At 41.9% G+C, this 15,016-nt stretch overlaps 1 protein-coding gene across 1 annotated transcript in view; it reads right to left on the bottom strand.

Moving 5' to 3' along the window:
• Positions 1-2,074: 2,074 nt before the first annotated feature.
• LOC135884517 (kinetochore protein NDC80 homolog) overlaps positions 2,075-15,016 on the bottom strand; it is a 28,412-nt gene continuing 15,470 nt past the window's right edge. The window contains exons 10-16 of the mRNA XM_065411935.1: positions 14,602-14,807; positions 12,830-12,982; positions 10,739-10,828; positions 8,320-8,412; positions 6,617-6,747; positions 4,338-4,440; positions 2,075-2,197 (exon numbers count right to left, since the gene is read on the bottom strand). Coding sequence (XP_065268007.1) covers positions 2,075-2,197; positions 4,338-4,440; positions 6,617-6,747; positions 8,320-8,412; positions 10,739-10,828; positions 12,830-12,982; positions 14,602-14,807 — 899 coding nt within the window. The remainder of the gene's footprint in view (positions 2,198-4,337; positions 4,441-6,616; positions 6,748-8,319; positions 8,413-10,738; positions 10,829-12,829; positions 12,983-14,601; positions 14,808-15,016) is intronic.

Below are 15,016 nucleotides of genomic sequence, written 5' to 3'. Positions count from 1 at the left end.
CACCAACAGAGTGCATGTGGCCCTGGCTATAGCAACATTCTTTATTCACTGATCAGCTGTGACTGTCAGTCAATTTGTTTTAATACAGATAATATATGAGAATAGGGTCACCCTATGGAATTTGAACTTGTTGATGTATGTGTTCAGTTCTAAATTTTCATGCTTTCTTTAGTGGTGACAAGGAAGTAGCAAGAACACTCTTTCCTGCTGTATTGCTGTAGGGCTTCCTACCTGGAGGTGGAAAGGACCTGTCATTTAAGAAGTTATGAGAGGATGATGCCTGAAAAGAAAGTCTGGTACACAGGCTGCATAGAGTTATGTGGTACCTCCACTCTATGCCCCAAAAGGAAATTACCCTAATGTAATCGAGTACCAGTGGCTACAAGCTGTGAGGGCTCTCCACCACCCCATCAGTTCCTAGGAGAAAGAGCGGATGAAAAGCTGTGACTTTGTGAATGGTGAGAACATGACGACTGCTTTGACAGCACTTGTTAATGGAGCACTCTGCTGGAAGAATTAGTACTTACATAGCATCTATTGCCTTAGAGAGCAAGGCCTGAGGATTTCAAAGGGGTGGAGGTTGCCTCTCCTTTTTGCACTGTGTTCTCTTGCTTAGCACAGACTTCATTGTGGACCTCTCAGGGAACAAACCAAAATTCTAAAGTGATGACAACTGACCATAAAGGAGTGAACTTCCATGGCAAATGAGGTACATGCTGCATATCTGGCCCTACCTTGTCCCTCAGTGGCAGCCTCCTATTCTTCAGGGGCACATAACAGATGTGGAATAAACTTCTCACACTAAGTTGCATCTGTCCAGCAATGCCCACTAGATGGCATAGCTGTAGTGTTACTGATGGGTAAGATTTCCTTCCCAGAAGATCGCCCATTCTTAAGCTCAGTTTACACTGGTGGGGTGTGGAGTACTGGCTGTGTTCTTACTTGTCACTGCAGGGGCTAGCTGTATGCCATGGCAACAGGCTTCAAGAGGGGGGAGCAGCTGGAGCCTTTCACTGGGGCAGGCGAAGGCTTAAGTAGGAGGATGTTACACTGCTAAAAATAGCACTATAGAGCAAGGCGCGCACACACACACACAGAGCGCTCTCCAGCCTGGGGGTTCAGGCATGTGCTCTTCACTGAAGCAATGCTGTTAAATACCAATGCTATGTCTGTACTCTACATGTGACTTAAGTGTAGATTAAGAGGGTGTGTGGTCAAGTTCATGTCTGTTCATAAAAGGAAATGCTTTACCTAACCTAATTGACCTCAGAAACTCATTGTCATTAGATGTTAATCCTGCTACCTGATAGTAGCCACTCCTAAAAACAGGATCTGGGAGTTGTTGGAACAGTAGCCTAATGCAGTAAACTAATTCTTATGTGCTGTAAGCAAAAGAGATTGATCAAAGTACTTAGGAGTTAAATCCATCAAGCAGAACAAAGGGAGAGTCAGGGCTATGACTCCATCTATAACCACTGTTAGAAGTGCTTAGTGTCATAACAGCAGAGGTGCTGTCCCAAGACCTTGTGTCCCAAATGGTACATCTCTCAGGGGCAAAGAGTTTCCTGGAGCACATGCTATGGCTCAATGTCAGTTCTTGGTGAATAGTTTCAGCATGCTAGCAAACATTTTTCAGAAGCATCCACTCAGTTTTGGGTGCTGCATGCTCTGGGCTCTTGCCAAGTTAAGCATCCAAAATTAATGGACCCTTTTGAAAAGTGTGTCTTAAATCCTATAGCTTCATATACATCTGCCTGCAGAACCCAAGGTTCTTATTTAAAAAAAAAAAAAAAACACTACACCAACTGCTATCAAAAATCTTTATGAAATACCTTTGACTGATATTTTGAAATACACACACAGTTTACATTTGTAAGAATTTAATAAATATATACTTAAGAGTAACCGCTCTCAAACAGCACATTGTGGACCAGATCCTGTAGTCCTTGTACATACGTAATTACCATTAGATTGATTGCCTTGGGAGTTAGTGGAAGGAATGCAGGACTGGCCCACATTACAATTGTGCTACAGGAAAAAAAAAAATGCATAGGTGAAGTCCTCCATGCAAGGGTTATAGAGCATTAGCTTTACTTTTATATTTGGCTAGGATTTGTTTCAGGTTGTCCAAGAGGTCTTCAGACATAAATTCTTCAAACACTGTATCAGCTTTTGCATTATGCTCAGCCAGGTATTTCTAGGAAGAGAATGTTACTGGTGAGATTTCCAACTTTCGTTTTTAACCTAAAAGACATGCAGCTTCTGTGTCAGCACCATGTGCATCTTTTATTATTATCCACTGCATTGGAATAAGGCCATCTATCTAACTTAAATAGTAAAACTGGTTTCTTCAATAAAAAAATTAACTAAATAAACTCCAAGATCTGACTCGATAGTAAAGTAACTAGGTTGAAAACAGCTGTGTTTGACAGTGGCATGCCACCAAACTTTGTGAATTCCTAGGGCACAAATCTGATCCCTAGGAGTTCTTGTGAATGAAAGACATACCTGTGTTGCCTATTAAAATAGTCTCAACTCATAGGCTGATGGTGTAAAAGCCAATCCTGTTCTTGAGGGAGGTTAGTATAGCAGAACACCAAAGGAGCATGGATAATTTGTTGATTTTTAGGAAGCTTTAGATCCCTCTTAAATGTCTGCAGAGTGACTGGTAGCTCTCTGCCATAATGCCTCTTCTTCACAGACCTAAGACTTTTTTTTTTTTTTTTTTTTTTTTGCTATTTCCTGGTACAAACCTTCAGAAAAATCCCAGCTTCATTGAAGTTAATGGTGCAGGATGTCACTCTGAATATCTAAGTATGCCTCTTCTCTCCCCTAGTCTAGCATTAGTTGTTTCCACATTTCTCCTTCCCATTGAATGTGTATATTTCAGATTGGAAACATGCAATCTGAATCTTGCACTTGGATTACAGTGTCCTAACCATTTACCTTCCCCAGACCCGAAGAAGTGCTGTGAAGCTCGTAAGCTTGTCCCTTTCAGCAACAGAAGTTGGTCCAATAAATGTTACCTCACCTAGCTTGTGTCTAATGGCCTAAGCATTCGTCTCCCTTCTGTAGCCATCCCCTGCACAGTCACTACGAGTGTAATTCCATTTTAGTAGGGGTTTTGATGGCCCAATACTTTCACTAACCTAGATGGATTTACACAGCAAACTGCACACTCTTTATGGCTTAAGCCCTCTTGATTAAAATTGTTTTCCCTGAATAAAGGTACTGGCAACATTAATTGTGAGGCAGATGCTCTAGGGATAGTCAGGAGCCCAGAGTTCTATTTCTGCTTCTGTCATTTCACTGCCCTTGGCTGAATCCCTGGCCCCTCTCTGTGCCTGTTTCCCCTCCCACAGTTTGTGTTGTCTATTGTAATGCAAACTATCAATCACATCCCACCCTTTGCGGATTGGTTAATAAGCCTTTGAACTACAGGAGAGGCTATTGTCATCTTTCCAAAATGATCTCTACTTTTTGCAGTTCTGATAACAGAGGGTCTGAACAAACTAGAACATCCACCCACATCAGCAGTACTGAACACCAACAATTAAAGTATTTGGAGACCTACAGTGTCTCCTTTTTCAAATACAGCCCAGGAAGAACAATTGCAATTGTTACTGCTATTTCATCCTACATTCAATCAGTGTGGTGACAGCTGTTTTAGGTGAGGTTGGCAGGGCATGGTGCTGTACTTTTGCAGCCTCCAAGCTCTTTGGCAAAAGCTTAATAGACATTGGAAGCATTACAAGGGGTCATTTTACCAGTAAACTGGTCATTTTACTGGCTCTGCCAATAATTTGAGGGGGAGGTAGGGCAGATGAGCTATGGAGTATGTGCGTGTGTGTGTATATATATATATGACTAAGGCAATCAGTCATGAAATATCCATAAAAGGAACCCTAGAACAAGAGACCATTAAGAGGCTATTCCCAACACCACACACTGGTTGGGTGCTCTGCTTGCACATGGCAGTTAGTTTCAGCACATTTTTAATCCACATGGAATTTGCTATTGTGTCACTTTGGGAGAAATTGTGGACTTTTCTGTACAGGAAGGGAGAAGATTCAGCATGCCCAGACAAACAGGAGAGAGATTTGTTCTTTCCAAGGAGCTTGGAGACACTAACCAGTCACTCCCGAGAGAGAGACTGACTGACTTTTGGGGAGAACAGACCACCTCTTTCTTCATAACCTGCCATGAACTGGGCAGGACGTGGAGAGAGAGAGAATTAAAGAGGGGTGGCGTGGAAATGAACTGACCGTAAATTGCCTTTTGGGCAATGTATATTTCCTAACGCTGCTTTTGTGTTAAAAGTAATGGGTGTGACTTACCTCTACAGACCCTACATGAAAAGCCACCATCTCCAGGACACAGTACAACTTATCAAGCAGTTGCATTTTCTCTTCATTTGTTGTCCTCACAGCAATCTGGTGCCTGAGGAATACAAATACATTCCCTTAATTGCATGCCCAGGCCAAAGAGAAACCTCTTCATTTTAAGGTTGACAATGTAATAAATGTTAGAAAAACTCAACAGGCTGGATAATTTAAATCAAAGTAATTTAAATCAAGGCAATTTAAAAATCAGCAAATGGAAAGCCTCGATTTAAACCTACTTTTCCATTTGTACTTCAGTGTCTTTCTAAAGGAAGGTGCATTCTCATTGGAAGATGCAACTATTAAAATGTTAATTTACAACTAAAGCCTTTTCACTAGATTTAGTGCATCCTTTTGCTACCTAAGAGGATACACTAGAACTATCTACATTTAAGCAATTATGTAGCTTAATATTTTCAGATTAACTGTACATTTTTAGTACGTTAGAAAATGGTGAGTGATACTGCTTATTTACTAGATAATTTACTTTTTGCTCTGATTTGTGTCAAGCTGTAGTAGGATGGTAACTGGAATTTAAACAAACACAAAACAGCATATAAAATACCACCTTAAATGTTTTGGCTAGATAATCTCTTATCAAAGCATGTTCCACCTTTACAACTAAATGATTTATTAAACAGAGATTAACTGCTCAGTGGATTAAACTGGTTATTTCAGGTGAGCTTGGGAAAATTTTCAAATATGCCTAAGTAAAAGTGAGTTTAAATTCCTAGTCTCACCTAAGTCTCTTGAAAATAAGACTGTCTCCTAAATTACTCAGGCTGACCATTGTGCCATATTTAAAAAGCTTGACCTCAAAAGTTACTCAGGAAAAACATCTTCTATATAGAAAACAGCTATTAACTCAGTTTGCTTGTTTTTTGTCCAGATTTAATTTTAAAACAGGTTTATTTTTATAAAAAATAATTTAAATAAAATAAAAATCCAATTTCAAATAAAATCTAATCCTGAAACTAAGACTAAGATAAAATTGAGTACCTATACAGTTTATACATTCTCTAGCAAGCATCTAGCCAATTCAGCATTATCAGACATTACAATAACCTTACATCTAATCTCTCCCAATACATTTTTAATCAGTTCAAACATATCAAAAACTCTATAAAGGCAGTGAACCATCCATGTACACAGGAGTATTTTTAGGTATTATATATAGATGTGGTCTAAGATGATAAATCTTAGTTACACAACAATATTATGCGTGCTTTGTAGTGTTAAAAATATTAACATTCTGCAGCTATATGTGTAGGGCTAGACTTTGAATGTGCATGGTTTATGTAGCATGGCACAAGATAAAGCAGGGGACGGGGACTCAGATTTGTGAGTTCTATTCCTGGCTTTGCCACTGGCCTGCTGGGTGACTTTGGACAAGCATTTTCCCTTCCGGTGCCTCAGTTTACCCATCTGTAAAATGTTGGTAATACAGACTTCCTTTGTAAAGCACTTTGAGATCTACTGATGAAAGGCTATAAAAGAGCTAGAAGGTATAATATTAGGACTTTTATATGTTCAACAAGTGTGTCAAGTCTTGGGGCCTTTCTGTAGAACTTGAAAACTCAAAGACTCTTGATAGATGGGGCATAAGATTGGAATATATAATAACTAACATTCACATGGCTGGATATTAGAGAATGCGTGAACTGTAAAGGATACTGAAACCTTTAACTACAGTCCAGTCACTATTGAAAGTTAACTTCTGAATTTCACAGTATATGGAAATGTGTCCAAACACATACAGGTATTTCGGACTCACTATGGCAGATTCACAGTAGCAAGGCTGATTAGAAATGGGCTTTTCCCCTCAAATCAATTTAGTCAGTCAAAAAAAAAAACAAAAAAAAAACAAAAACAAAAAAACAGGGTTAATTTTCAAAAAGTGAAAAGGTTTTGGTTTCTTGACAAAGTGCATTTTCCACTGAAAGTAGCAAGCACTTTTCTTACGTTTGTCTTAAATTTTAACCAGCCCTTGCTATGCAGGCATTAATTAATACTCCATACTGCAAGGTTCCGGGAGGAGAGAGAGTTAGTGATATGGGAACCATAGTATATATGCAAGACTAAGGGCTAGTTACGTACTCAGTCAAGGAAATCTTATACAAACTACAGAAATTCACCATCAACCCTCCAGAGTATGGTTTTCTCTCTACATTGCAATGCAGTAGACTTCTCAGGAACAATCTGTTTTAAAAAAAAATCTGGCTGTGTGCACTTACTTCTTCTGAATTTCGTGTAGCTCATTCATAGCTTCATTGAGGCCCTCGTTGACTCCAGCCTCAATTAGGTTTTTATGTATCTCTAGAGCTTGCAGTTCAGCTGTACTTTTTTCCTCTTCTTCTTCAGCCACCTAAGGAAGGATAAACAAATTCTGATCAGCAACATGTTCCTCAGACTAAGTTTACCTACCAATAATTAAAGTCCTAGAACTTGCTAGGAGAGTGGACCTCCTGCCAGCAGAGGAATACAGGCAAACCCAAAGAATTCCCCCTATGAGAGGATCAAACCAAGGCCTCAGCAGGACAAACCAACTAGTAAAAATTATTGACCCCCTTCCCTTCCTCCCACCCAAGATTAAACAGTTGCTTTTTGGTTATATTGATAAAGAGGTGACAAGTAGCAGTGCAACTCACAAGCATGTTTTAAAAGGCAAAGCAAGTGTTCTTGGGTAAAGGTTCAACAACAGTATGGCAAGATGATGCGGAATGGGAGAGGACCATACATGACTAGAAATAGTCCCAAACTTAGATCCCTTTAATAAAAACAAGCAACTCCTTAAAGGTTTCCTTTTTCTCTCTTTTCTTTTTAAGAGGAGCCATTGTTCTCATGGGCAGCCTGCCACTCAGCCCCCAATCTGAGTGGGGTTCAAAATGACTTAGCAAGAACTATGAAAAAAGAAACAGGAAGAAACACTTCTCTCCTGTATCCATTAGATCAGCAGTTCTCAAACTTTAGCAACCCGAGGACCCTCATTTTGATTTAGTATTTTTTGCAGACCCCCAAGTTCCCCGCTCAGCCCAGGCCCCACCGCGCCACCCCTGCCCCTCCTCTTCCCTGCCTCTTTCCTCCCCCTCCCAGCACCTCCTGCACACCGCTGGCTTGCAGGGGGCCCTGGGAGGTAGAGTGGGGGAGGAGTTGATCAGAAGGGCCCGCAGACCCCAGTTTGGGAAATGTTGCACTAGACGAGTTGGGCATCGGGTCAGGCATGAACTGTAATGAGCCAGGCATCATGAGAGGCTGCACACCCTGAAGTGTCCTTGCAGCACCAAATCTGAAATATTTTGTGAACCATTTTATTATATTTTTTAAAGACGTTTTGCCCTGTCCATGCACGTTGGCACCTGCCTACACCAGCATGCTGCCTGGAATGGTTTTTGAGAACCTCACCAGGCTTTTTCTACCCCCTCTCCCCCACTTAGTGAGGAACAAGTGAGATTAGGACTGGATTAAGGCAGTCGGGGGCCCTAAACACATCACAGTGTGGTGCAATTGAACTCAGTTTCTGCTGTAGAGAAGCCATCAACCAGGCAGATCCAGGTCCAGAAAGGGTTGCGGAAAAAGATTGCAACAAGTTATTTGTTCCAAGAAAAACTGGGTGTCTAAATACTTCCATCTGAACAGAAACTGGGTACCATACCTGACAACTGTTCAGAAAGAAATGGGAGGCAACACATCAACAACAAACAACATCCAAAGGGTGGGTGTGGGGAAAGGGAGCTCTTCTGCTCGAAGTTAGGCAGAGGGATAAGCAGTTTCTACTCATGAGATGCCACCTAAAACAGGACCAGCTGACTGTCCAAAGCCATATAATGATTCATCAGGCTAAATTCAGAGTGACAGAGGGTGTAAGTCAGTGCAGAATTTAGTCCTACTCATTCAAAGATTTCTCATTTATTTTCACTTTAGAAAAGTAAATTCCTACCTTGAGCTTCTGCTGGTGATGGTCATCCAGCTTTTGGGCTTCGTCTTTCAGCAGTTTTATGTTGCTTTTCTTCTCTGCTGTCACCACATTCAACTTCAAGAGTAGATTTGGTTTAAAAAAACATAAAACACCACACACATATGTACAGCCGCCTGGAAATACCTTGCAAAACCTCAGAGTTACATAGAACTTTAAACAATAGACTACCTAGATGGGGCTGAAACAAAGGTCAAGGACCCTTACTCAAGTGCTAGAGATAAATGCTCAGCCGGAACTCACAAGGTAGATATTAAGATAAGGGAAATACTGGAGAACTATTTAATGTCATGTTAATTTTCCCACATCAGGAAGCCAGATGAATTTATGTTCCCTCAGAAACAGAGAAAGGTGCTAGTGCAGTTGCAGAGTCCATGGAAAATTTTCACTGGAAAAAATAAACAGATGCTCAAATTTTGTACATTACCTTCGACCCATACAAATCATGTTCAGTGACACTGCTATAATTCTACAGTAGTCTGCACTTATACAGCAATAGGAAGATAACCCTTTTCAATGGGCATCTGGAAAAGGCAGAAAGTGAATGGACTTCTAATAAAAACTAACGAACAATATAAATGATGTATTTTATAAAATAAGTGTTTTTGTCTCAAGGGGTGATGCAATGCATTTCCCTGTGCACTAACTATTCTATCGCACACCTTCAGTAAACTTTCTCCTGGTTTCCTACGCTAGAGCAGGGGTCTCAAAGTCCCGGCCCATGGGCCATCTGCAGCCCGAGAACCGCCCGACTGCGGCCCGTGGAGGAGAGAGGCATGCAGCCACACTGCTGGCAATGTCTGCGGCAGGCGCTGCCCTCCTCCCCGCAGCTCCTATTGGCTGGGGGAGAGGGATAGAGATACCATCACCAGTTGCCGGGCAGAGTCAGCCATGGAGGCAGCGTCACTTTTTTCCACAATGAATATAAACAAGTCAAAATACCGAACACAACTATCTGATGCCCACCTTGCTGCAATCCTGACGGTTTCAACTGCTCAGTCACTGAGGCCAAACATTAACAAACTGACAGAACGGAAGCATTGCCAGGTGTCTGGCAAAACACTAAAAACTCTCTGGCAGGCGAAGAACTGTATAAAGTTGTATGACAGTTTTATTATTTCTGAGAAATTCGAAATAAAAAATACAATATAAACATTTTCTTTTCTGAACACCATCTTCAGTGACATTATTGGCCCGCTGGGAGGAGTTGAGGACTGGCCCTGGCCCTAAGGTAAATTGAGTTTGAGACCCCTGCACTAGAGGGATAAAGTTCATTATGAACATAGAGTATTACTCACTCTCCTGGATTAATTTCAAGAATCTTTGCTTCTTTAGAGACTAACTGGACACCAATGTACATTAAGTATCAGTGTGCGGATCTCTGCTACCTAGCCCAAGCAGTAATGTTTGCTGGAACACTTCAGTGGCTAACAGGATCTTTTGTCCTGCTGCCACCTTCTCCATGGACCCAATGTAGGGACCAAGCCAGTGTCTCAGCATTTAGCAGATTCCAGTTTTTTGTTGGATGGATTGTGGACTGATTACAGTACTGAATTACATGTCCTAAATGTGCAGAGGCTCAGGGTAGAGGTATAATATTTCAGATTCAAGACCTTGTACAGTGCTCAATTCATTTGCATGAATTAAGCAACGAAGGCTGGAGAGCTGAGGTGGTGAACTGCTGGTGCTGACTACAAATGACTATTTGTGTTACTAACAATACAGTGTCTACCTTAGCACACATAGCGCCTACAACTCAAGTTAATTCACTGGCTGCTTTTTTAGGAATAACCTGTATTTCCTTCTCAGGTCTGGAGCTCTGCTGAAACAAATCAAGGAGCAGCAGACTCATTGCCAACTAAGAATATATTTTGACTATAAATTTCTCTCTATATTCATGGTTTAAACCTATCACTTAAATTGGTTGTTTCACCATCTTACAACACTCGTCACCTTATATAGCCTAGGCCTGGTATTTCTGCTTGCTGAATTCATTTTCTCTTACATGTTCTTGAATAGGAGAAAATCCACATTTGCTTGACCGAGCTGAGATCTGTAACACCTACAGAGAACTTGGTAGCTGGGCTTGCAATCCATACCCTCTGCTAGATAACTAAGTGGGAAGTTTGCTTTCCTCCAGAGATATTTACGTGCTTTCACTGCACCAAACCATACACATTTGGATGAAAATATTTTGTGGCAGGTGTTCAGTTAAAGAATGCGGATTTAAGAGAAGTTACAGAATATGATCAGTAGGTTTCTCTAACCAGCAATGCCAAGAATAATAGATAGCCCACTGACTCACTGCCTGAAGGCCACCATTCTGAAAATATTTACTATGTAAACCCCGTAAGCAAAGATGTATAAAGCTTTTAGAGCTCACCTGTTCTAAGGAATCCTCTAAAATGATTTTCTTGTTACTAGCTTTACTTATTGCCTCTTCAGTCTCATCTATTATCTGCATAAGCGGAACCTGTAATGCACATTGAAAAAAAGACACACACAGATAAGAGAGCCATGTGGTACAGTTCTGAAATTTACAAGGAATCGCTGACTGAATTCTGCCCATTAATGGGTATTCAAAATCTCTCCGCATCTTTAAAACAGACTTTTTTTTTTTAAATCAGCCTGCCAAAGAAATGTTTCCTCCCCACATCCCAAAACATGTATTCTCCCCACCCCCTACCCCCACAAAAGTTACTCCTGCCAGGTAAGACTCAGCCCTACATCAGTGGCAGGTCACTGTTCTAACATCACTGAAACAGTAAAACTAGTGCAGCACTCAAGACCCACAGACAGTTCAGAGATGCAGCCATGTAATGGACAGATTTTGTCAGGTGGTAGGTATTTTCCACCATGTTTCAAAGAGGCAGCACAGCTAGGCAGGGGAGAAGGAATAGAAGCAGTGCAGTAGGCTGGAAATGGTTGCAGGAAAGGGGGCACAATATATGCTGCAGCAAACAAAGAAAAGAACAAGTGAGATGAAGATGGCTTAAAATTCTCCTCTGAGGGATTGTAGCTTTTAACCAATCCCTACACTTTTACTCCTGGGGGAATTCTGCGCCACTGCGCACATGCAGAATTTTTTCCCCCCTGCAGAAAATACATTCTGCCTGAGAAGTGCTGCAGTTCTGCCTTTTGCCCAATTCTGGTGCCACAGAATTTTTTCCCTTTGGGGGGGGGGGGGGAATTCTGCATGTGCGCAGTGGCGCAGAATTCCCCCAGGACTGGAAATTTATCACAGCACCCTGCCTGCGGCACCAGGTTACGACAGAAAGAGTGGGGCACATGGGGCTGCTGGGGAAGGGAGCGGCGGGTGTCTCACACTGGGGTTCAGAATGGCTAGTGGGGGGGCAGACTGGGGCACAGGCTCAGGGGAGCTAGTAGGCTGACAGCGTTGAGCCAGGGGCTGAATGGGAGTGGGGAGGGAGGCAGAGACACATGGGGATGGGGGGTGGGGACAGCGGCAGATATGCCTGACTGAATGGGAGAGGTTTGGGGTCAGCCAGGGTCTGCATGGGGGAAGGTTCCCCATCTCCCTAACAATCCCTCCTCCCCCAAAAAACCTGTTCCATACTTCTCACCCACACTCAACAACACTCCAGGTATACTCCAGGCTCCTTCCCTCTCCCTCAGTTCCTCTGTTACCCCTGACTCCCCGAAATCTTTGCACTGCTTCTGACAGGTGCAGGAAATTCATTTAAATTACATTACAGAAATGTAATTTATTACATTTGTATTAATATGTATTACTCAAAGTTCCATATTAATATGCCTAGTAAGAAATTTATTTATTTAAAAAAAAATTGGGGGGGGGGGGAGAGAGGGGGGAAGAAGAGGAGGTCTATATTGTGTTATTTTGACAAATAAAATATGCAGGATTTTAAAATATGTGTAGAATTTTTAATTTTTTGGCGCAGAATTCCCCCCGGAGTAAGTTTTGTTTGTAACACAATTATGTCTGTCCCTCCCCCTTTGATTCAAGACATCTGGCTTGTTGATGTGCCCCCCCCCCCCGCCCTCCATTCTGTAGCAACGAGTGATGGGTGAAACTTTTTCTTTGCATATATATATATATATATATATATATATATATTCAACTAAAAAACAAACCAACCTGAAAACAAAATGTTTTGGAAATATCGATTAGATTAGACATTCAAATATTGAGTTCAACCTGAACGAAGTATTTTTAGTTTTTCGTTTTGAGAAAAAAAAAAAATTCAGTTTCTGTTCAAGACACCCAAGTTTTTCCCAGATGTTTCCGTTCAGACACAAAATGGAAAAAAAAAATCGATTATTCGTTCAGCTCTATTAGCAACATCCCACGCAGGCTAGACTGTACTGCAGCTATAGTAGGGATGTTCAAGGTCGACCTTCCTTGTGTATTTCCTAACATTTTACCGCTGAAATACATACACTGTTCGCAGGACTCAAGTGTTCCAAACAAAAGCAGTTGTTAAAGCACACCTACGTTGATCTGCCTTCTGTATTTGGAGAGAGAATGGGGTCCATCCTCCGGGTTAAACTTAATCTCAAAATCGTGGCCTCTGGAATTTTCCATGCCTGCTGGGATTAGCTTCAGCTTCCGAGCCAGTTTGTGATAATCATCCAGCTGTGCTTCAATCTGGGAAATATGTGGAGTTAGAGGGACAGTAAGAGAGAAAGACACTGAATAGAAAAGGCCAAAACATAGATCACTATTGTTGCCACCTCTAAGAGGGTGCCACTGCCAGGTGGCTTCAGAGATGCAGATATTTTGAGACCTCAGAAAAAAAAATCTTTAAAATATTAGTCAGCACTGGAAGCTTTTGAGTGAGACGACCATTTCTTCTATTTACGGAGCAGCTTTTCGGCCATCAATCTCAAGGCACTTTACAAAGGAAGGTCAGCATCATTCTCCCAATTTCAAAGATGGGAAAACCAGGGCACAGAGAGGTGATGTGATTTGAAGCTCAATGGCCTGTACAGACAGACCTGAGTGGTTTTTAGCTGTCCATTCCTTTCTGGGCAGCTGTATTTTCCTCTCCTGGATAAATGCCTGCTCCACCTATCCCTTGAATATTCAAGGAAGATTAGCTAGTCTGCATCCTTGGAAGCTGCCTGTAAAGAGTACAGATGGCATTGTGGCAAAAGCATGGGAATGGGAGTGCAGAGTTCTGGGCTCTGTTCTCTGCTCTGCCACAGATTTCCTTGTGAACACAGGCAAGGCACACTTCACGGCCCCATGTCTCAGATTGCCTATCTGTAAAATTGGACTCATGTGTAAAGCAATTTAAGTTCTTTGGCTGGGAGGAGTCTTACAAGTGATAAATAAATTAAGAATACAGTTGAGCGACCCAGCCCTACAAATGCAAAGACTGTCAAAGGTACTTATATGGCCCCCATCACCACAGTCGCTGAGCCGCACATTCTGATGCATTTATTCTCACAACACCCTGGGAACTGAAGTCATGTCTCCTGACTCTCAAGCTGGCACCCTAACCATAACTGGGCCATCCTTCTCTCTTGCCTGTGGTGTTAGTTACTGACACAGCTTGGGAAACTTTATGAAGCACAAGGGCCTGCTTCTAAATGGGGCTTCTCACTGTGGCAATGGTTATGGGAAAGAGGAGAAGACTGTTGAGTCTGTACGGTCCATGGGACAAGGCATCAGACTGGGATTCAGTCACTAAGCCACCTGATGTAAGTCAGCATAGCTGTATTGAAGTAAAAGAAGTTACACTAGTTTACGCCAGCTGAGGATCTGGCCCCTTGGTTCAATTCCTAGTTCTGCACTAAATTACTGTGTCTTGATCAGGTAATGGAATTGCTGTGTGCCTCAGTTTTGCCATCTGTAAAATGGGGATAATGATGTTCAGGCTCTTCAGACTATTTCAAGCTCCTGAGCTGTCTCTGCAACTACAGTTGAATGCAATACACATGCCTGTTGTGGCCTCCCGGGGCCTGGATACTCAATGATTCAAATGGGCATTGAATCAGGCCTTGGCTGCTGATGCACAAACAAGTACAAGAACAAATTCCAGGCCTACTGGAAGCAAGAGCAAAAATTTGTGCTTGTTAATTGTAAATCATTTTTAAGCTGTTAGAGTCACTCATCTTGGCCTGGTTTAGTGTCATTAGAAAAATAATTCACAGCAACCTCTTAAATTCCCAACTTTTTCTCTTTTGTATTTTGACCCTTAATATCCAAGCTGCAAAGTTGCCAGATTGAAACCATTGGCGGGAACTGGGACAGGCACTCACTGACTCTTTGCCTCTTGCATATTTTAGCTCCTCAGCCCACAGCTGCTGCCGCTCCGTCTCTAGCTCCTTGGTAAGCTTGTTGATAGTTTGCTGAAGCTCATCTTTCTCATGGTTTATTCTCTCGACGTCTACAGCTGTGTAAAGCTGATTATCAACAGCGTGCTGCAGTCGGGCATTTTCCTGCTTCATCATTTCAACTTCCAATTCTGCAATCAACAACAACAAAAAGAGGAGCTACAGATCTCTGGACATTTACTAAGGGTCACAGTGTCGCCACCCCTGCTTTTCCAGTATAAACATCCCATTCATCAGTCAGGTGTACTCCTAGCAGTAATACAGATGTGTACTGCTTCCATGAATGGCACTCTCCATCTTTAAAGTGCTCTACAAACTTAAGCCTCACAGCACTTTTGTG

Source organism: Emys orbicularis, chromosome 1 (assembly GCF_028017835.1).
Source record: "Emys orbicularis isolate rEmyOrb1 chromosome 1, rEmyOrb1.hap1, whole genome shotgun sequence".
Taxonomy (NCBI): Eukaryota; Metazoa; Chordata; order Testudines; family Emydidae; genus Emys; species Emys orbicularis.
The sequence above is the reverse complement of the archived record's forward strand: the minus strand, read 5'-3'. Positions and strand labels throughout refer to the sequence as shown.